Source organism: Siphateles boraxobius, unplaced genomic scaffold (genome assembly GCF_051911475.1).
Source record: "Siphateles boraxobius isolate OS27281-9 unplaced genomic scaffold, OSU_SipBor_1 65, whole genome shotgun sequence".
NCBI lineage: Eukaryota > Metazoa > Chordata > Actinopteri > Cypriniformes > Leuciscidae > Siphateles > Siphateles boraxobius.
This window is the reverse complement of record NW_027509192.1, coordinates 12,100,057-12,122,976: the sequence shown is the minus strand read 5'-3', so window position 1 is coordinate 12,122,976 and position 22,920 is coordinate 12,100,057. Positions and strand designations below refer to the sequence as shown.

The 22,920-nt window shown below is 41.7% G+C and overlaps 1 protein-coding gene across 6 annotated transcripts in view; it reads left to right on the top strand.

Moving 5' to 3' along the window:
• grm8b (glutamate receptor, metabotropic 8b) overlaps positions 1-22,920 on the top strand; it is a 193,982-nt gene that overhangs the window by 146,851 nt on the left and 24,211 nt on the right. For all 6 annotated transcript variants that reach the window (XR_013196671.1, XM_077211023.1, XM_077211022.1 and 3 more), the window contains one exon: positions 15,054-15,254. Coding sequence is in view for 5 of the 6 variants with exons in the window: in XM_077211023.1 (XP_077067138.1) it covers positions 15,054-15,254 (201 nt within the window). In the remaining variant the exon portion in view is untranslated. The remainder of the gene's footprint in view (positions 1-15,053; positions 15,255-22,920) is intronic.

The window sequence follows — 22,920 nt, the reverse complement described above, 5'->3', positions numbered from 1 at the left end:
CCATATATGGAGAGAATCTTTTTGAACCGCTCTTGAGAGCTTGTTACCTCGACTATAGCATTTATGCTAATCCTGGTACTACTTCTGTACCGCATGAACGCTTTCATTATTTTGCCAGACAAGATACAGGATGTGACTGCAAAAAATGTCCTTTACTATGTTATTAGTGTTTTTCAGCTATGTGAAAAATATAATTATTATAATCTGTTATACATAAGGCAGCCAAGTATGTAGATTTTGTATAATAACTTAAAATATAAATGTTGGCAGAATAGAATGTTATGTATGTGACAAAACCCTTATTATATTGTTCAAAGTTTGCTCTTTTATCAACTTTTATTTGATATTTATGATATTTATTTATTTTATCAAATTTATTTGAAGAACACAATGAGACACACATGAGACTACAGTTTCCATAAAGTAAAAGTACAGGGTGTAAAATGAATGTGGACATCATAGCTCAAATAATTTGGAGATAAAAAAAACTTTTGTTTCAGAAGAAACATATGAAAAGCAGGAGACTTGGGCAAAAGTCTCCACTGATCTCTATTTAATCTCATTCCTGTCTAGGAGAAACAAATGACACATCTTGTGTGATTTATTTAAAAGGTATATAGCAGTAGCTTGATCAATATGTTATGACTACATATGTTTTTACATTGCTTTAACTCATCAAAAAAAAGTAAATTTAATGTAATTTAAGTTGAAATTACGTAAATTTTTAAGTACAATCAATTTGAATGTATAAGGCAGCAACTTTTTTTTACAGTGAGATTTAAATAACTGAGTTGGAGTTCACTTGTGTTCTCGTTTGAGTACCACCTTTTTCTCCAATGTTTTTCATGAAATTATTTTAAAGAAATGTAATAGATACAAACAAGACGATACAGTAAGAGTACCAGAATGTGAATAAAACTGTTAATCTCATATTGAGATTTCTGACTTTAGATTGCAGATTTTGGTGTCTTGGCAAATCCAAGAACAGTTAGAGATAGAGACATTGTTGAGATCTCTTCTGAAATTCTAGAAAAGACACATGAGATTACAATGCTCTTTTTCTTTAGATAAACATTTGAGAAGCTACAGTAGGAGAAACAAATGAGAAATCAAATTTGAAATGAGTTTTAAGTCTGTGTAGCTTAATGGTTTATATCATTCAGTAGGAGTTCTCAGTTATATATCATATATGTATTACCTTTGTCTCAGATGTTTCTCCTAAATTTAGAAATAACATGAGCACAAATGAGATGATACAGTAAGAGTATAGACCAGGGGTGCCCAATCCTGCTCCTGCCGATCAACTGTCCTGCATAGTTCATCTCCAACCCTAATCCAACACACCTGAAGCAACCAATTAAGGTCTTTAGGATCACTTGACAATTAAAAGCAGGTGTGTTTGATTAGGGTTGTAGATGAACTGTGCAGGACAGTCGATCGGCACCCCTGGTATAGACTATACCCAGTGCCTTATGAAGACCTGAGGGTCGAAACGTTGTGCTATTAATAAATTCATTTGGAGCAGCTATTTTCAGTGTGCGGACTTCACGCTTCTTTTTTCGTTTATGTAATTTAGTTGTCCTGCACCTGAGCCCAATCAGGGTGTTTGGGATGTGCACATCAGTTTTGTATTTTGGATTCTTCAGAATAAATTTGCAACACACATGATCGTTGTCTTCTTTAAATTAGGCCAATCGTGAAACAGCTGTGTTGTCATCAGAGCGTGTGCAGGCAATTTGGGGAAACTGCAGCGCCTGACCCAGGCGACTGGTCTCGTCTTGCTCTCATGGTACTTTGATAGATTAGGTCTTGTGGTACTTTGATAGGTGAGCTGCAGCTGGCCTCTGCAAACCTTTTTTATGATGAATTGGAAGAGAATGTTTTCCTCATTCTCCTGTCTCCGCTGGTTCCGCCCAGCTCCAAGTCTCCCGTGTCTCCAGAAATTCCACCAGGCCTCCCTCTCCCGCCTCCTATTCCAAAGCCAGCCAGTTCCACGGCCCCGCCTCCTTGACTCCGCTGAAACCATTCTCTGGTGTGGATTTGCCTCGGGTCTTCCGGTCTCCAACTCCACCTAGTAAAGAGGATCCCGAGGCTCTGCCTCCAGCCGCTGATCCCGTCACTCCAACTCGGTCCGTCGATCTGTCGGCTCTACCTTGGCTCCTCCCTCCCTAGGAACCACCAAAGACCATCATCCCTACGGCTCCACTGGCCTCCCTTGTCCCTCCAGCTCCGCCTTGGTCAGACGTCACCCTGTCTGAGCCGCGGACTTGTCCGCTGCACTCCGTCTCCACCCCTTTTGCATCATCTGGCTCCACCTTCCCTCCAGCTCCACCTCAGTCCCACCGGCTCAACCTCAGATGCTCGTCACTGTGGCTTCGCCTCTGCCTCCAGGACCATCAATATCACCTGGTCCCATCTGCGTGTAGGGCTCCCCTTCCACTGGCCTCGTCTCTGTCAGTAATGCCCCTGGTGTCATCAGTCAAGTCTCCACCATGGCTCCTCCCTCCCTCGATTTCGGCTTCATCCTGGCTGCGCTCTGGATCTCTGCATGGCTTCTTCTTCTCTTTGCTCATACCTGGCTCCTTCCACCATCATTGCCACCCTGGTTTCTCCTGCCACAATCTCCTCTTAATTCTTGGCCTTCACCCCAGCCCCTCGTTGTCCTCCAGAGCCCCCACCCTACCTCCTCAGTTTGACTGTTTACTGACTGTTATGCGCCTTGCCGGGGGTTATTCTCCGTGTTCATTAACCCTCTGGGCACAGATTGGGCGGTACCGCCCAAAATGGCATACTTTTACAAAAGTGTAATGATCTTAAAAACTATTAATGATAGAGAGGTGCGTTTTTTTTTTTTGCCGTATTCCTCAAATTCCGTTAAAAAAAGTGATAACTTACCCGGCTTGTAAATATACACACTTCCTTGTTGCGCAATACCACTACGCAAAAGGTCAATGAAATCGATGTTGTTTGGCAGATTCCGCGAGCAACAACCAATGGAAAAATTGCCGATGGAGGAATATTTTTCTTACCCAATCAGAGGAAGGTTACCATGACGTATTCTAGCAAATCAGAGGACTCTGTAGCCTTGTAAGGGGTGGTACTATATTGTAAGGGATATGACGCAAACAGCGTCGAGTGGAGAGAAGGAGAGAGAGCTAACGCAGGCTTACGGAGCGGATTATCAGAGATTTATACAGTTATCAGAGAGAGAGAGAGAGAGAACAATTATAATATATATATATATATATATATATATATATATATATATATATATATATATATATATATATATATATATATATATATATATTATGGCTGTGAAAAGATTAATCGTGATTAAACGCATCCAGAACAAAGATTTGTGTTTACATAATGTATGTGTGTGCACTGTGTATAATTATTTTGTATATATATATATATATATATATAAATACACACACATGCATGTATATATTTAAGAAATATTTGCATGTATATACTGTATGTATTTATATATAATTTATATTATATATAAATATTTTATAAATAAATAACAATTTTTTCTTAAATGTATAATACATGTGTCTGTATTTATATATACAAAATAATTATACACAGTGCACACACATATATTATGTAAACACAAACTTTTATTTTGGATGCTATTAATCGCGATTAAACTTTTCACAGCCCTAATATATATATATATATATATATATATATATATATATATATATATATACAATTATAGCATTATTTATTGTTTTAGCACTTTTATGATGACAAGCAGTAAACGTTTTATGGTGGAACAAACTCTGTAAAAATTACTGGAGAGTGACGAGGAGAAAGCATTGCTTAGAAAATTCTAAGCATTCCTTAGAAAAAGGCCTGGGACTATTTGTAAATAAAGTTACATTTTTCATTGTTCTTTATACATTTTATTTAACAATTACACATGTTTGTCAAGCAAAGGCTTTGACAGATATATTTTTTGTTCAAAAACTGTTCACTATTGTTGTGTGATGTGTGATTTTCAGAAATAAATGACAAAAATCTAATTTCCGTTTTTGAAATCCTCTAGTTTATTGTACATTTTTCACTCATACTTCCTTTATAAACACATGACATGCATGCTTATGTTAGCTTAGGGTCTTCTGAATCCATAGATACCAAACACATTGTGTTACATCTCTATTACATATAGTTTATAAGCCCAAATGTAAAAATAGAGAAAACGGACCGAAAAGGGCTTAGTAGGGTTAAAGACTGTGTTATCTGTGCGTCCCACATTTTAAATTTAATACTACATAACATGACAGCAGGAGGCTTGATTCTCCTGAAAAGTGTGATTTATTTGAAGGTTATTTTGTAAGTCTAAATAATTGAGTTGGGGTGGTAAGATTTTGGGTGTACATCAGGACCTCCATATCCCATCATACCCTTAAGCAAGGCACAAGAAAGTACGCTTGCTTCATAGGGCTGCGCCTGCAATAATGGAACTGTGGATAAGAAACTGTCGCTTAACGACAGGTAAATATATAAAATTGTCATTATGCAGCACAATAATTTCACAAAAGCCTCTCATTTTAATGATTAATGTTTAAGATTAAAAAAAAGTTGTGCCTGTGCAGAACTTAACGTCACTAGCTATTACATAAAAATCGGCAAAGGGTTTTCAGATGCAGTTGAAGGCAATATCGCAGCTTCAGAAATTTGGCATCCCTCACGCTAAAGCTTTATTGAATAGATGATCATTAAAATTTGACTGCTGTATAGAGCGAGGTCTGATGATTTAATCTAGTCAGGTAGCCATCACTGCTGTCTTCAAAAAAATGTCTTCAAGCAAGATTTTAATTAAAACTCCCAAGATTTAGAATACCATTTTTCTGCCTTCCCTCATACCTTCTCGATCCTGTCAAAAAACAGGGCAATATTACTATCCTATGCAAATACGTGGCCTGATTTACATTCCTTTTTAATTGGAGAAGAAAAAAAGGTACATAGTGTATGTGGAAAAGGGTATGGTGCATCTGACTCCACTTCGGTAGAAACCGCAGTTATTCTGTCATTGAGACAACAACATTAGCACCGGCTCATATAACACATGCCCATTTGTTGATGTTCACTTCAAATTGTCATTTTTAATAAGGGAATCAAGCACATAATGAATGAAAGTGCTCTGGCTACGTGAAGCTTTAGTTCCACTTCCTCATTACTGTGAAATGTTCTATAGATTGACATTGACAGGATTCCCAAAAAGTATATTGGATTGTTAATTAGGGGTTATCTGTCACACTTCGGCCCCAGTGCGGTTACAAGTTACTTCTTCATAATGCCTTTGTCAGTTGTACTGAAGCTGTGTTGCCTAATGACATTTTTTTTCTCCCTCCCATCACTCCTGTGGCTTCGGATTGATTGAAAGGAATAAGCCAAAATGACACTGTGGAATTTTGAAAAGCTTCTTTGTTTAGTTTAAATATCATTTATTCCTGTGATGCAAAGCTGAATTTTCAGCACCATTACTCCAGTCTTCAGTGTAATCCTTCAGAAATCATTCTAATGCTAATCTGCTGCTTTCATTGTATTTTCAATGTTAAAAACAGTTGTGTTCCTTAATATTTTTGTGGAACTTTTTTTCTGGATTCTTGGAAATCAAGGAAACTGGTTCTTTGTTGACACTTCTTTTTTTTTTAATGCAAGGTCAAATTAAGTGAAATGCATTGTGGGATATCTCTCACACAAAATTAGCCCAGCCGATGTCAGTCAAATTCTGGACTTTTTATCTTGAAGCTTTCTATCATGAAGCTTTAGAACATGATGAACAACCGCTGCTGTAAAGTCACTGTAATGGAAATGTATTTGAGGCTGTCAGAAGCAAAAATTGCCTGTTTTTATAGTTTATTGGTTTTATATTTTTTTATTAATCTCATGATTAAAGAAAATCTCTGTAATTAATTTGTCATTTATCGAATTTTCTCATCTAACCACAGCAGAGGGGTGTTTATCTGCCGCGAAACTGTGATATGTGTTGGTCTTGTTCGGGGCAAATTGAATTAGCCCACATAAATGAAGTTTAATTAAGATGCTGGTTTTAATGATTGGGCTCTGTGTCCTCTGCATTGCCTCTCATCACTCATTTAGACAAAAGAACCTTCCCTCTCATTCCTTCAGACTTTCTCAGCTTTCATATCTAGGACTGATTAGGAGACCAATGTGTGTTTAGACTGTGTTTTCTGCACAGAATGACTTGGCTTAACTGGATGCATAAATATTCGCCACTTTGCTTTCCAAGAGCCCACTTTTAAAATTTTTTATGGTTTGAGTTTCACAGTGGAATTTTATTGTGTTGCTTGCCTGTACAAAAATCACAGATTCTATGGGTGGTTATATTATATTATATTATATTATATTATATTATATTATATTATATTATATTATATTATATTATATTATATTATATTATATTATAAACTCCTCTGTGTCAGTCTCTGAATTAGTGGTGAGGATTTTTTCACTGACTCTTTCTGCGAGTTACATTTTTACACCGGCAGGTCCCGTGTCTTTATGAGTGAATGATTAACTTATTCCTGTAACTTATTCAAACTTATTCTTTCAACCAAATCATTCATGTACATTGATTCATTCTGAAACAAAACAATGCCTCTGAGTGAATCATTCACTCAACATATTTGTTCAAAAACACATTTGTTCAAGAACTAAACACCTGACTTTCATTATGAGTGCATCATTGAATCATTTACTTAGCTGATTAGTTCAAAAACACAGATTCATTCAAGAAAGAAAACAAGTCAATTATTATAAATGAGTCACTGAATAATTCACTCAACTGATACGTTCAAAAAGGGAATTATTTCACGAAAGCCACTATTGTATGTTGCTTAGATGGTTCTGCTGTGGCTTTGTGAACGCTTTCGTTGACAGAGCAAAAATAGACAAAGTAACTGCAATTGTGTATTTAAAAGGTAAGTTCTCTTACGAGAGGTTCTCTCGTATTGCGTAAGTTTAGCTTACGCTACGGGAAAGATTCATCTTCTCGAGATACTGAAGCCAAAAGATTATCCTTAATTTTGTATACCTTGTCAACGCAGTGCAGCAGCTAGCAGACCTAGAGCAGGCCATCTCGCGTGCTCATTGGCTGCCCTGCGGGCAACTGCTGCAGCCTACCAGTGAGCCCGGCGTGATGTCACGCCCAATGAAGGGCGCCCGTGCCTTTATAGCGTCACAGCCCGCCAGATAGGCGTGGCTTAGCGTATAAAATAGGGGCTGTAGGCTGAATTCTCTGATTTTTCGACTCTTCAGCGAGCTCTTCGCATCGCTGGATTTGAGAGAAGCCACCGCCGCTGATGAACAGCGAACAGCCAACCTAGGACAGCGGTGAGGAAGCCGGCCGTCTTCGCCACCTTCAGCCATCCGTGCGAGGTACGTTATCCGGTGACGTATCCTTTTTGCCTTGCATATTATTCTAAAAGAGCAGCGAGCGTCTTTTTAAAGATGCCTCGCACTTCCTGTGGCTCGTGTAAAGCCCCGCTCAGCGCCGGAGACCGCCACCTGATCTGCGCTCTCTGCCTGGGCCTGGAACACGCAGAGCTCGCCCTCGCGTCCGGGGGCTGCGAGCTCTGTGAGGAGCTTCCGCTGTCGACCCTGCGGGCTCGACTCGAAGATTTCAACACCACAGCAGTCACTCCGCCCCCTGTGGGACCGCGCAGAAAGAAGCGCCGTTCCCTGAGACAGCCGGAACCTGTGGCCACAGCGTCGCGCTCGCCGGAGAACCTCCCTCGGGCCTCGCTCTCGCCTTCCCCACCTCTCCTCACTGACGCGCAGCTGCCGCTTGCGAGCCTCACTGCCGTCGCTTCGGAGGATGAGTCCGAGGGACACGTCACAAGAGACTGCTGCTCTATCCTGGCATCAGACAGCGAGGAATGGTCGCTTCACTCCGCCACCTCGTCAATCCAGGAATCCACCCGTACCCGCGCTGGAGCTGACGCGGAACTTATACGCCTGCTGACACAAGCTGTTGACCGTCTCGGGCTCGAGTGGTCGCTGCCGAAGGAACCCGCGCCGAACAGGCTCGACGGCTGCTTCCTTCAAAGTCGCCGCCGCGCAGTTTCAGAAACTAGGCCCGCTCCATTCCTGCCGGAACTTCATGCGGAGCTGACGAAATCATGGAATACACCGTTTTCTGCTAGACTTCAGTCACAGGCCTCCGCGTCGCTCTCCCGAGTGGACGGCGCCGCCGAGAAAGGGTACACAGCGATTCCCCCTGTGGAAGAGGCGGTCGCAGCGCACCTTTGCCCGCCCTCCGCGATATAGACGGTCAGCCCTCCCGTCTAAAGCCTGCAGAGCCACTTCCGCCTTGGTCGGCTGCGCTTATGCCGCCTCCGGCCAGGCCGCGTCTGCTCTACACTCGATGGCTGTGCTTCAGATCCTGCAAGCCGACCTCCTCCGTGAATGGGATGAGAAGGGCCGGGACCCAGCTGCGGTTACGGATTTGAGAAGCGCGACGGATCTCTCTCTCCGCGCCACCAAAGCCGCAGCCCAAGCCATCGGACGAGCCATGGCCGCGTTAACCGTGACGGAGAGGCACCTCTGGTTAACACTTGCGGATATGAGGGAAACTGAGCGAGCCACCTTTCTGAACGCGCCGCTTTCCCCCACTGGTCTCTTCGGCCCAGCGGTGAACGGGATTGTTGACCGCTTCTATGTGGTGCAAAAGACCACGCAGGCCATGAACCTCTTCCTGCCGCGACACTCGAGTTCCGCCACAGGCCGCTCTCGCGAGAGACAAAGCCAGCCTCCTGTGCGAACCAGCACCCAGCGTCCAGCACAGCCTCAGCCTTCGCAGCGACGTCAGGGCGACCGCCCTAGATCAGGCTCAGACAGCCGTCACAGACCGCCGCCCCCCAGAGGGCCTCGGCAAAGAATCACGCTGAAGTCCGAGCACGCGAAGCCCTCCTAACAGCAAGAGAGAAAAGACGCGCGTGTCCCGCTGCGGCCGGACCGCCGTCAAAGTTCATTTCCCTGTCAGTCCCCTTCGAACAGGCTACTGCAGTGGTTCAACTAGCAGCCAACGAGCCGGTTTATTCACCCTCTCGCCTGCACACAAACGCCGTTTTCACGGCGACCCAGAGAAATCTCAAAAAGAGTATAATGTCTGGTCCGGCTCACGCCGTCAGTGTTTTAAGTGTAGTGAATGTGCCCACGCCCCAGTTTTCACCCCTACACATAAGCACTCCAAATCCCGTGTCACTCACAGAGCACACTCTCATAAAGCGCAGAAAAGCCGCTCTAGTGTTGAATGTAAGAAATGTGTCGACAGGTCTGTGCCCACTATCTGCCCGCTCTGTTACACGATCAAAGAAGCAGGTTATGAACGTAAGTCTCGTGCCCGCCAGAGAGCGCTCACGCTTGCTAACACAAACCTCCCCCCGGGCCCCGCCTGCGCGTTTAAGTGTTATCACAAAACACAGGGCGTTAATAAAGCGTTCCCCATCTATTATGATCGAGGCGTCAGATACAGTTGTAAGTCTCGTGCCCGCGTGCGCGCGCTCACGCTTACAGAGAGCTCTTCCGCCCAGAGTGCTGCTCGCGCGTCAAAGTGTGGTAAAAGTATGTTCCCCATCCCTTATGATCGGGACATCTCACAGAAGTCAGCCGGTTTCGGCTGTCAGCGAGTGGCCATTGCCCAGAACCGAGAGCGCGCGCACCGGTCTGAACCCGGAGGCCATTCGCCCCCTAGCGGCTCACATAGCTGCGTGGGAAACTATCCCAGGGATTTCAGAATGGGTGTTGAGCACAATAAAGCAGGGCTATAAACTTCAATTCATTCGCCGTCCCCCGCGCTTTCAAGCCCGGACCGCGACGATAGTGAATGCGGAAGTAGCACACCTACTTCACGCAGAAATAGCAAAGCTGCTGTGCAAAGGGGCTATAGAAAAGGTACCGCCTTCTCTGAGCGAGTCAGGCTTTTACAGCCGATATTTTCTCGTACCCAAGATGGACGGAGCCTTCAGACCTATCCTAGATCTGAGATATTTGAACAAAGTGCTTGCAAAAAGACCGTTCAAAATGCTTACGACCAGGAAAATCCTCGCGCACGTTCGCCCGAGGGACTGGTTTATTTCTCTAGATCTGAAGGATGCCTATTTTCAGATTCAGATAGTACCCCGTCACAGGCAATTTTTGAGATTCGCCTTCGACGGTCAGGCATATCAATACACCGTCCTGCCGTTCGGCCTGTCCCTGGCACCCCGTACATTTACAAAGTGCATGGACGCGGCGCTCGCCCCCCTGAGAAGTCAGGGGCTGCGCATAATGAACTACCTGGACGATATTGGCACAGTCAGAGACAGAACTACTATCTCACAGAACAGTGCTTCTCAGTCATCTGGAAAGCTTGGGTCTCACGGTCAACTGGACCAAGAGCTCATTACTGCCCAGCCAGTCAATTTCCTTTTTAGGAATAGAACTGGACTCGGTGACCATGACTGCTCGTTTATCGACACAGCGCGCGCGCCGTGTTCGCCACCTATCCGCATCTTTCCAGAAGGGCAGCTTTCTCCCTTTGAAAACATTTCAAAGGATGTTGGGCTGTATGGCATCAGCTCCAGCTGGGCCTACTGCGCATGCGCCCGCTCCAACACTGGTTGAACGCTCGCGCGCCTCGCCGAGCCGGGGTGTCTGGCGGCCAGAAAATCAGAGTGACTCAGACCTGCATAACAGCTCTGCAGCCATGGTTAGTGGCCGACTGGTACCAGCAGGGAGTAATGATGGGAAACATCTCTCATCGGAAGGTCATCTCGACAGACGCGTCCAACTCGGGTTGGGGCGCGCTGTTCGAGGGCAGACCGGCCTTTGGCCAGTGGTCAGACCAGGAGAAGGGTTTTCACGTAAACTGTCTGGAAATGATAGCGGCCGAGAACGCGCTGAAGTGCTTCCTCCCGTTCATACAGGACCAGCATGTTCTTGTCCGCTCGGACAACACATCTGTGGTATCCTATGTAAACCGTCAGGGCGGTGTCAGATCCAGAAATCTCTGCAATCTGACGGAACGCCTCCTTATTTGGTCACAGATGAACCTGCGCTCGCTGAGGGCGGCGCATGTGCCTGGCCATTTGAACGACGGCCCAGACAAACTGTCCAGGGACAATGTTCCCCCAGGGGAATGGTCCCTGCACCCCCAAACGGTCCAGAAACTGTGGCGCCTATTCGGCAGAGCGGAAGTCGACCTGTTTGCGTCAAAAGACAACGCTCAATGCCCGACGTTCTTCTCGAAGGACGAGGACGCGCTGGCCCAGGTTTGGCCCAGCCTCCCGCTATATGCTTTCCCTCCGGTCTCTCTGTTGCCACAGGTGATCAAGAGAATCAGGGAAACGCGCCACTCTGTGCTCCTCATAGCCCTGCGTTGGGAGAATCAGACTTGGTTCCGATGAGGGCAGATCTCCTCTCTCAGGCTCGCGGCACGATCTGGCATCCCCATCCAGAGCGCTGGTCTCTGCATGCATGGTTGATCAACGGGTACTCGTTGCCCTGCCAGAAGGAGTGATGAACATGATCACGCAGTCTAGAACCCCTTCCACGAGAAGGCTCTACGCGTCTAAATGGTCGGTGTTCTCTGGATGGTGCACCGACAGAGGTATGGACCCGCGGACATGCGGGGTGGCGCAGCTGCTCACCTTCCTACAAGAGCTGTTGGATAAGGGTAGGTCCCCATCCACGCTCAAAGTATACGTGGTGGCCGTGGCAGCGTTCGCGGAATCGACGCACGGCCAGTCACTGGGAAGACATGAGTTGGTCATCCGCTTCCTTAGAGGAGCTAGAAGGATGAATCCGCCGCGCCCCCCGTCGGTTCCCATGTGGGATCTTTCATTGGTCCTCGAGGCCCTGAAAGCTTTTCCATTTGAACCACTAGACTCCGTGGGGTTGAAATATCTATCACTAAAAAACGTTTTTCTGACTGCACTGTCGTCAGTAAAACGTGTAGGGGATCTGCACGCGCTGTCTGTCAGCGCGTCGTGTCTTGAGTTCGGACCAAATGACTCTAAAGTCATCCTCAGACCTAGACATGGTTATGTCCCTAAAGTGATGGGCACTCCATTCAGAGCGCAAGTTATTTCACTGTCAGCTCTCCCAGCATCTGACAGCGAAAGTGATGTGAATCTCCTCTGCCCTGTCAGAGCGCTGAGATTTTACATTACGCGCTCCGCCTCCTTCAGGCGTTCGGAACAGCTTTTCGTTTCGTTTGGTGGGCGCGCCAAGGGGCTCGCCTCCTCGAAACAGAGCCTGTCCAGATGGATAGTGGACGCTATAGCGGCAGCTTACGCGTCAAAAGATCTGCAATGCCCTCTGGGCATCAGGGCTCATTCCACGAGAGGCGTGGCCTCGTCGTGGGCATGGTCCAGTGGAATTTCTATCCATGACATATGTGTAGCGGCGGGCTGGAGCTCCCCGTCTACCTTTGTCAGGTTTTATAACCTAGAAGTTCCTGCCTTGCAGGCTAAACTGTTGTCAGTCTGAAAAAGAGGTGTATTCTGCCCAGATCTCCTGCTCAGATCACTTTCATGACTCAGCTCTCCTGGTTGAGCTGCACTAAGTAGGGTATGTGCCATATGACTATACAGACCGGCGCGCTGCTCTGTATTCCCTATGTGTGCTTATGTACAAGTGATGGCCCGCGTGGCTGGCCACCTTATTTTTTCCACTTATGGGGTTCCCCTCAAGCTCGGGGTCTCATGTGGATGCTTGGCGCGCACGGCGTTGACAAAGTGTTCCCGTAGCGTAAGCTAAACTTACGCAATACGAGAGAACCTCTCGTAAGAGAACGATACTCGGTTACTAACGTAACCTCGGTTCTCTCTAGAGAGGGAACGAGTATTGCGTAACCGGCCGTGCTCGCGCCACGAGCTACTTCGCTTCAGTCGTCGACAAACCAGAGAATTCAGCCTACAGCCCCTATTTTATACGCTAAGCCACGCCTATCTGGCGGGCTGTGACGCTATAAAGGCGCGGGCGACCTTCATTGGGCATGACATCACGCCGGGCTCACTGGTAGGCTGCAGCAGTTGCTCGCAGGGCAGCCAATGAGCACGCGAGATGGCCTGCTCTAGGTCTGCTAGCTGCTGCACTGCGTTGACAAGGTATACAAAATTAAGGATAATTTTTTGGCTTCAGTATCTCGAGAAGATGAATCTTCCCGTAGCGTAAGCTAAACTTACGCAATACTCGTTCCCTCTCTAGAGAGAACCGAGGTTACGTTAGTAACAGAGTATCGTTGCTTAATATTAACATTGTAATTGGACTGTTGAATTAAAGCAGTTTCACTCACGATCATGTGACTGGTTACATGATTAATCACAATTAGTGTTTTAATCTATTAAATATAAATTAATGATTGATTGATTGATTGATTGATTGATTTGAACAATGCAAAATCTTTCAAGTACCACCTGGAATCCCCTGGGGTTACATGACCTGTTTAGAAGCCAAAGTTGGTTTAATTTCTGCAGTGTAGTGGAGCCTTATTTCAAGTTCATGGTCCAGTGTTTGCTTGAGATAAATTTTTTGTTTAGTTTGCGGCATTTTCCTAAGATAATGTGTCCAAGATCTCTTGTGGATAATGTGGCTGAACCCAAGTGATTCATTTAACCAACAAGACGAGTAAGTGCTCCCTCTGATGAGGTAAAAGCTTCCCATTCAGTTGAGTTGTAGACCTCTTTCCACTACAGAGACGCATTGTATTTCATTCTCTGTAAACGAGTCCCTGTAAATTCTAGCCTGACAAGTTCAATGATTGAGTGCTCCGTTTAGACCTGTTAATTTGCTTTTTGCTACTGACCATTTTTAAAGCTCTCCTTTGTTGCTTTACGCAGTATTTAACATAAATGGGGAAATGCAAGTATCAACACTCCACAATTAACCTCATCATGTATTACAGAGAGTCACGGCAGGTGTGTGTATGGGTAATAGGTTTGGATTGTGTTGGAGGTGTGTTGTGATTGATCAACTGCTTTAATTGTGTTTGGGAAATGTGAGTCCCTTTACCCTAACTGCGAGTTTTAACACACTACTAACGCAACTCACCCCTTTTTGTGTATGACTTAGGCAGGAATTGAGGGATATTGTGACGTGTACGTCCCCAGAAGAAAAAAAAAATCAGGGAGTTCAGAAACCTTAGTTAATGTTACAATGTTTTCCTATTGTAAAGTCCTCTCAGCCTCGACTGCAAACATACTGCTGTTCTCCACTAATGCAGCATCTAGTCAACAAATGTATTACTTTATAATGATATGAAAACACGTACGGTAGTGTACTGTATATACCGTCTTGTCTGTTTTAAATCCGTTTGGCTCCGTGCAGCACACAGCCTCACATGTCAAAACAAACTCCACAAGGCGTCAGGGATAGTTTTTATTTCACCTCTAGAGGCCGCTCTTGTACTGCATAATGACAGTGCAAACTTCTCAGCTGATCCAGCAATGGATGCAACCCGGAAAAACTCTTGTTTTGTTTTTTTGCCTATCGATCGACCTCTACTGCTTACTGATACAGAGAATAACTCCCATTTGGAGTGTTTTTGCAGACCTTTTCCATGCTCAAACAGCAATGTTGCACAAAATGTAAAAAAGACAAATAGGTCCGATGAAAAATTACCATGTTCCAACTTAGGGTTTAGCTAGTGGAGTCTTTGCAGTGGATTCACACTCACACAGTATTGTTGTTGGTGTTGTTTGTTTTTTTGTTATTTTCTCTTGCTAACCTCATTGGAAAGGTCACTCCCACCGGTGCTAATAAACTAATTATCGTAGAGCACGGCATGAATTCATCATCAGGCATTGAGGCATTGTGTGAATTAGTTTGGCATGCTTTGGAAAGATGAAATTACATTGGAAATCCTTTGAAAATAAATTAAACTTGCATATAAATGAATGCTTTTCCCAATAGCTGGCCAGGAACTTAGGAGTTGCACCAAGCCTGTAACTTGGGCATGTTTAGAAAAAATGGGCCCGATTTTAACATTTAAAATTTTTGCATTGGACTCATGTCGTCTTTTATTGCAGGCTTGGAGAAGGTTGGCAGGGACTCCACTTACGAGCAAGAGGGGAAGGTGCAGTTTGTGATGGACGCGGTGTACGCCATGGCCCACGCGCTGCACCGCATGCATAGGGACCTCTGTTTGGGATATCCAGGCCTTTGCCCCCGCATGAGCACCATAGATGGCAAGGAGCTGCTGGGATACATCAGAAACGTCAGCTTTAATGGTGAGAAACATCCACTATTCTAACAAATTATTCTCCTCATCAGTTTAATTGGATCGTTAGAAGGTACACTTGAACTTCAACCCCGATTGAAGTTCAAATGAATTTGCATAATTTTTTAAAAGACACCTTTGTTCATTATCATAAATGTTTGTACTTTGAAAATGCATAGCTCTTGTGCATTTAGAAAAATGTAATTTTTACAAGTTCTTAATCATTTATTTTTCTACAGTGATATATCGTGTAGACCTCATTGTGTATTAAAAAATCATGTTTTTCTTTAATTTGACAATAATTGATATATTAACTTGTATAATTCATGTTTAGTGAATTGATGTTTATGTAATTTATGCCTAACTTTAAGAACTGCTGGGAGCTTTTTAAATAAAAATAATTCCTTTTTAAATAAAACTTTTTTTATTTAAATTATTTTTGTTGTTTCCATTAAGCAGTTTATCCAGCAGTGCATAAAAATTTACTTTTTTTCCAATAATCCAATTAATTTCTGATTTGTTTCTGATTTCTGTTGATATCTGAAATGAAGTCAAATTTGACAATGGCTTCTGAGGATAGCAAGAGCAATTTGAACTCTTTTTAAGTAGTGCTCATTCTTTCTTTCTCAAAATGACTAAGAAAATGTACATAATCTTTAAGGAACCAGAATCATTCAGTTCCTTACTGTACAATTCCCTTCACTACAGTCTGTCCACGCTCCTCTTCCTCAGTTCTGCATTCTGCATCTTCGTGTCCCTCCCTACATGAACTCCTCACCTCATCTACGCACTCGCATCTCTTTATAGAAAACGTTTATGCTACATTTTTTTGCTTCGTGCAGTGCATTGAAAATTCCTTGGTACAGGGTTTCCTTTTCGTGCTACATAATTTGAGTGACCTTCTCCAGAAACCACATCTTAGACATTTTTAAGGTGATTTTTTTCTCTGATTAAAGGTGGGGACACAACAAAGTGACCCCAAAGAACCAGCGCTGATGAAGGCCGACTGTGTTGTCACACAAAAAGCTGTGAAAAAAACACACCAAGGACTACAGCCGACTGTCAGCTAGCATGTGCGTTCTGCGCCTGAGTGTAAAGGAGATAACTGTCAATTTAAGTAGATATATTCGTCTATATTAGTCATTCAAAAAGGGAAACTGAAACTAAGACTGCAGGTATACAAACCATAAACAAAGCAGCGCTTGCTAACCGTTTTGAATATTAACCATGCTGATCACACTCTTTATTCCACTCCGCTCATGTTATCATGAAAATATTTGTGCATTGGAATGCTCGGGTAAGATTACGTAAAATTAGAACAGCCTTTCTATCTGTGCCATCATGACTTCTGTGCTCGCTTTCATCGCTTGTGCTCTCATCACTCATTCGCTACACTGAACAGCCAATCAGAGATCTCTCTCTCTCTCTCTCACCGACGCCCCTACAGCGATTCTACATGTTTAATCAGCCCAAAACAACCCGACGCCGTCCGACTAGCGCCAACAGTGCGGAAGTCGGCGACGCTCAATAACGTCCCGACGTTGGCCGACCGTCGGCTTGGTGTGTCCCTGGCTTAACAAATATTCTTGGCTTTTTTTTCTTCTTTTAAGTAGGGTTTTATGCAGTAATGCAGATGGTCACATGCCCACTTCCTCTTCTTTCTCATACAGTCTTGCTCCTCTTACTTTTCAAAGCATTTGAGTCATTCTGATATATGTGAATAACACATACTACTTTAAACTTTGACAACATGTAACGCCATTCACAGCCCATTTTTCTTCTGCAACGTGACAAACTTCTATGTGATAAAGCATATTTGAGGGGAAAATGTTGGACGGGACTATTGTTGTATGGGACTTATGTGAAAAGAGGACTCTAAATTAATGTTTGCCTTCTTCCAGGCATGAAAGAATGAATGATTCCCACCATAGGCTACATGCGTTTTTTTATGTGGTTGAGTCATTTGGTCAAACATTTATGGATGCTACTCCATTCTGCATTATGTACATTTCAGTGGCTAAAAATGAATAGCTTGGTCTGGCCAGTTTCATATTTGCTTTTGGTACTGTATTCATTTGTACATTTGATGACGCCATAAGATCTTTGAAATAAGATCCACAGATATTTGACGAAATGGTTATATATAATTTCAACAAAACGAATATAATTTATGCCCTGCTAGCCTGAGATTTACCATCACATGACACCAGAAAAATTCAAATTAACCAATTAATTCAATTAAATCTACTAAATGACCAGAGTTATTTTTGTATCCTTGATATACAGTGTGACTATAATTTTTGTTAAAAGGGTCATGACACATATGCATATATACTTTACTTAAAAGTTTCATAGCTTAAAACGCCCTCCTTGTTATAAACAAAGCATTTATTTTGGTATGTGCGGATCTATGACATCACATGGACAAATAAATTGGCATACTACTGCCTCCAGAGCAAGACATTGATGAATAGTTCTACATCATTGCACCATAGGCCCCGCCTTCTGGCATTTAGTTGCTTAACAGCTGACATTTACCTATACTGGATGTGTGCGTCGCGTCAAAAACAACTATAACATTATAATCACTGATGCTTTCTACACTGGATATACAGATGCGTGTCTGTTTTGAGTCTGTCCACAACAGGACAGATGTAAGAGTGAAAGGCCGTTCGCTTTGTCAGGTCCAGTTTAAACAGCTCGTTTGCATCTTTGTACAGACTTCAGAAGGATCCCAGCATCGGAAACAAGTGTCGGTTTATTTTAATGGCATCATGGATCGCATCGGAGAAATTCTGTTTGTTCTGAGCATTTTGTTTTGTAAAAAAGGCAGAGTTTAATGGAGAGTTTGTAAAAAAAACTTTTGTTGACAGATGAAGCACTCATCTGTATTGGATCTGACAGCAGCTGCATCACAAACCGTAAGTAAATGATTTCATAATGCTTTGACTGTAAATTACGGTTTTATATGGATAATGTTGGCCAATCATAACTGTGGCCGTTTACTGACAAGCTTTTAAGGAGCCGCCCCTTAAAAACGGATCATTTCAGACATCAGGGTCAGAATAAGGGTTGAAAATAATTGTTTTTCCGCATATATATATTTCGGTTGTGTGCAAAAAAAAAAAAAAAAAAAAAACATTATAAGGGATCCTCAAGGAACATTTAAAAAAAATCCATGTCATGACCCCTTTTAATATTTTTAATTTGATTTTGTTTTTAGATTTTTTTGTTTTCATTGTAGCAAAAGGTTTAGTAATTTTTTTTATGTTTTCGTATTATTTTTTGAAAATAAATATATTTTTTATTATGTTTTTATTTTTATTTTAATATTTAACTTAAACTAAAGGAAAATTAGCAATTTTCCCATTCCATCCAGCTGAAATAAAAGTTTCTTTTTTTTCTTCAGTTAATGTTTTTTATTTCAAGTAAAGAAAATGTTTTTAATGGTTTTAATAATAGTTTTATATAAAGATAATAACTCTGCAAATTGCTTGATCTAATTAGATCACATTTATGATTATAATTATGAATAATCAATCAAACTAATCATAATAAATACTAAATCAACATTTTCTAAAATATAATGAGATAATATAAAGGTTTAGGAGGTATTGTAGGTGTAAATTAGTTGTTTTTAAGACATTTGGAAGATTTGTAGGATGTAGAAGATTGCAGGAAGAATTTCATGACTTTTAGGTTGAAACATGGCCAGTTCGCTCCTCAGCTTAATGAATGCAAAAGTGTGGCTTGAAGGGTTTACGCCTTTGCACAAACAACGACGTTAGGGATGGATGTGACCGTAAGCGCACGCTAGTTTGGCTGTGCTCAATCATGTGACCATAAATTGTTGATGTTTACGGTCAGTCGGATTCATGAGTCAAATGTAATTTGTAATGTTTAATTCGTTTGACAAAATGCATTTCAATTGCTGTTTTTGTGTTTTGCATTCATTAACTTTCAAAACAGTGTGTGTGTGTGTGCGTGTGTGCGTGCGTGAGTGTTCATCTTGCATGCGTGTATTGCATGCTCATTTTGAGTGTGTGTATTTGTTCATATATGAGCCATCATATGTCTTTAGGATCACATGATGCACAACTGACATTTCATTTCTGTGTTTTCTTACATGAAACGCTTGATTGAGTCAGTAAGGGATGTTTTTCATTTTTTTTGTGGCAAACAGCAAGAGGACCATTTTAATCAAGTCAATGATAAAAGCAGCAGATCTGAGGAATCAAGCATCAAACCCACAACCTTTATCCCAGAGCTATGGCAGCTACTATCGCCAGCAGGCAATTGCCAAGTCAACTGCAATCAGATGCACTTCAGTGGCTTCATACATATGCTTATTTTTAGATGTGTGTTAGACCTCTGAAGGGAGAGCAGAGCATGTCTGTCGTCATGATCACTCCAAATGTCTTGTAGTTGTTGTTTTGTACACGTGCTTGCACACTTGTGGTGTAGTGGCCAACATATATCCAAACATAACATCAGTACTATTTTATTTTTTTATGTTTTTATTTCATTTTATTATTATTCTTTTTATGCCATGCAATGCAATATATACTAGAGAGAACACAAGTCACACCTCTATAATATAGTAATATTGTAATATATATATATCTGTAATATATTCCATATCTGTCCATGTGTATTTTATTTTATTAGTTTAGTTTAGTTTATACTAAATGGAACTCAAGTCCTGCTTTTGTGATATTTTCTCATGTATTTTTTATTTATTTTATTTATTTGTATAATTTTTTTTATTTATGCCATGCAATGCATACTAAAGGGACACAAGTCACACCTTTGTAATACATTCCATATCTGCCCATGTGTATTTAATTTAATTTAATTTAATTTGTATTTCTTATTTGTCCATGTCGTTTGTTTTGTTTTCCATACTGAAGTGAACTCAAGTTCCACCCTACAACACAGTTTTGCGAATGGAAGAACTCTCACAAGCCAGTCAGAGTGTCTTAATAGTGAGCGATTGATTACCGTGCTGACCTGGAATGTTTTCATTGTGTTTTCATCTCAATTATCGATTTTCTCTTCGTTTCTCTTAGTGAAAACAGATTATTAAGTATCTGGATAATGGCTGAATAAATGGAGGAGAGGGAAAGGACGTTGAATGCTTCTGCTGTGAGCATGTCGGCAGCTAATTGTCTTTATAAACAGTGGGAGAATCAATACAGAGAGATGGGTTCAATAAACGGGATTTTAGACATCTTATGTTTCTTTAATAGGCAATGCCTTGTCTCAGTCTTGGAAAAGGGCATCACCACTTCACATCGGACAGCTGAATTAATTGACGAATTAACCTTTTGACACGTTCATTTGTTTCTGACATGTAGGTGCTTTGCCATCAAACTCTGACATGAGATCAAGAATATAATATTTGGCCTGATTCATGAGGCCAAACAGCGAGCAGTCATGTGCTGTTCTGCGTATGAAGTAAGAATGGTTAACCTGGATGTAAGGTTGCATGGATTTGAAGTTTAAGACTTGAGAATTCATATGCCTGTCTTATAGCCTCGTTGGTTGTCTTCCATCGGCAGCGGCTGTGTGACACTAGATTTGATGTCAAGGGATTGTGTTGTAAGAGGATATATTTGATTCTACTGTATCAGGTCACTGTAAGGGCAGTGGTCTGGACATTAATTTCTACATTCGGTTCTATTTCTTGGTTCAAGCTCAAGTTCGATCATAACCTGCTTCTTCTGCTCCTGCAGGTCTCTTTTTACGTTGTACTTTTGGGATTAATCCACGTTATATTTTTATTTTTCATTTGTTTAATTTTATCTTCTTTTGTTAACTTTTTAGTTATAGATTAGTTAACTTTTGTTTTATTTTATATTATTCTATTTTCCATCTTCTAATAACTTTAATTTTATTTTATATCATTTATTCTGTTTTATTTTTAATTATATTTTTAATTATTTCCTTTTTGCATTGGTGAATTTTCTTTTTTGTTAACTTTTATTTCGTTTTCCATTGTTAACTTCTATTTTTGTTTCAATTTTTATATTATTTTATGTTCCATGTTAGTTCTTTTGTTGTATATATATACAATATGTATGTATTAATTAATTAATTTATTTTCTTATTTATTTTCTTATTTTCTTTCTATGCTTTCTAACTTCATCAATTAAATGCCCATGATTTGATTTCCTCAAGACTGGATAAACTTGGACAAACTTGGACTGCAGGATGACTTGATGCATAAAACTCCTTAAAAAAACATGACCTCAGAGAAATAACCCTTCCTCAAAACTTCTTTCTTTAGGCAACTTATGTGTCCAAAGGTCAAGCCTCAGGAAGTCCTTCTGCATTTCACTTTGGCATAAAGCTCTTTTAGAAGACATATAAAACATTCTAATCCAATGGAATGAACCAGCGTAGGGCTCACAACTCTTCACTTTTGCCAAAAACACAATGCTAGTGGTGACGGTTCTCAGTGATGTGGTTACACAGTTGGCTGTGTTTCAAGCCTGGTGGATGAGATTGTAAAGACGCACCCTACAGAGATGATCTTTCATGCTCTCTACATGACTGAACGCCCTCCTTAAAGCAAAAACTGTCTTATTTATCATTTACTCGGGCTGTGTTTCAAGGGCGTGAGCGTCTCGAGCATTCAACTTCTGTTGATTAGGTTAGCACTTCCCATAAGAGAGCTGGCAAACACACCGCTTGAGCATGAGCTCCATCAAATAGCTATTAGTATGAATCTCCCTTGAGTTCGCAAGGTTGTTGAAGGCATTTCACTCTTAGGAAATTAAAGGAGCCGTATGTAAGAATGTGGCCAAAACTGGTACTGCAATCACTTACAAATTACTATAGAGCGTGTATCCCTCTCCCTCCTCCCTTAGTGTTGGATAATCTAATTTGGATAATCTTTTCACTTTTATTTTGTCTCTGTCCCAACTTTTTTGGGGTGTGTTGCAGCCATCAAAATCAAAATTTGTTCATATTTACAAAATACAATTATGTTGGTCCGTGAAAACATTGGAAAACTTTTCTTTGTACTTTTGTCAGTTAAAAAAAGTTTAAATAGAATTAACAAATCACAGATTCTTGATTTTAATGCATTTTACAAAATGTCCCAACTTTTTCTGATTTTCTGATTATTAATTTTTTTGATGTTGTAGATGAATCTTACCTCTCCAGGAGAAAATTAGCAACATTGGCGTCCGTCTTCAAATTCTTCTCCGTTTTCAGCCGTCTCCATCTTTCAAAGGCATCTCCTACAGATCCTTGTTTTATTTCGGACTTTGTCACGAAGTATTTCGGATTCATAACAAGTTTTTTTTGGTTTTGCAACGTTAGACATTTTTTTTATCCGATTCCGACACGTTTGTAGCTGCAGCTGTGGTAACTAGCAGAGCTGGCAACCCGAATGCCGCAACACTACTAACTTTGTGATTGGTAGATAGGTGGAGGGTGGCGCATCAGACCATAACACAACATGACAACATCAACATCAGTTGAGGGCTGCAACTTCACTTTTTAAATGACAATATCCTGGCCGGACTACTGTTGTCAGTGATATAAGTATTTGAAATTATCATGATTTCTAAATGTCTAGTGACATATCAGGGCCATTTTATGATTAATTGAAATACATTTCTTACATACAGCTCCTTTAAGTAAGATGTAGCGGTTCAAAAGTAGCC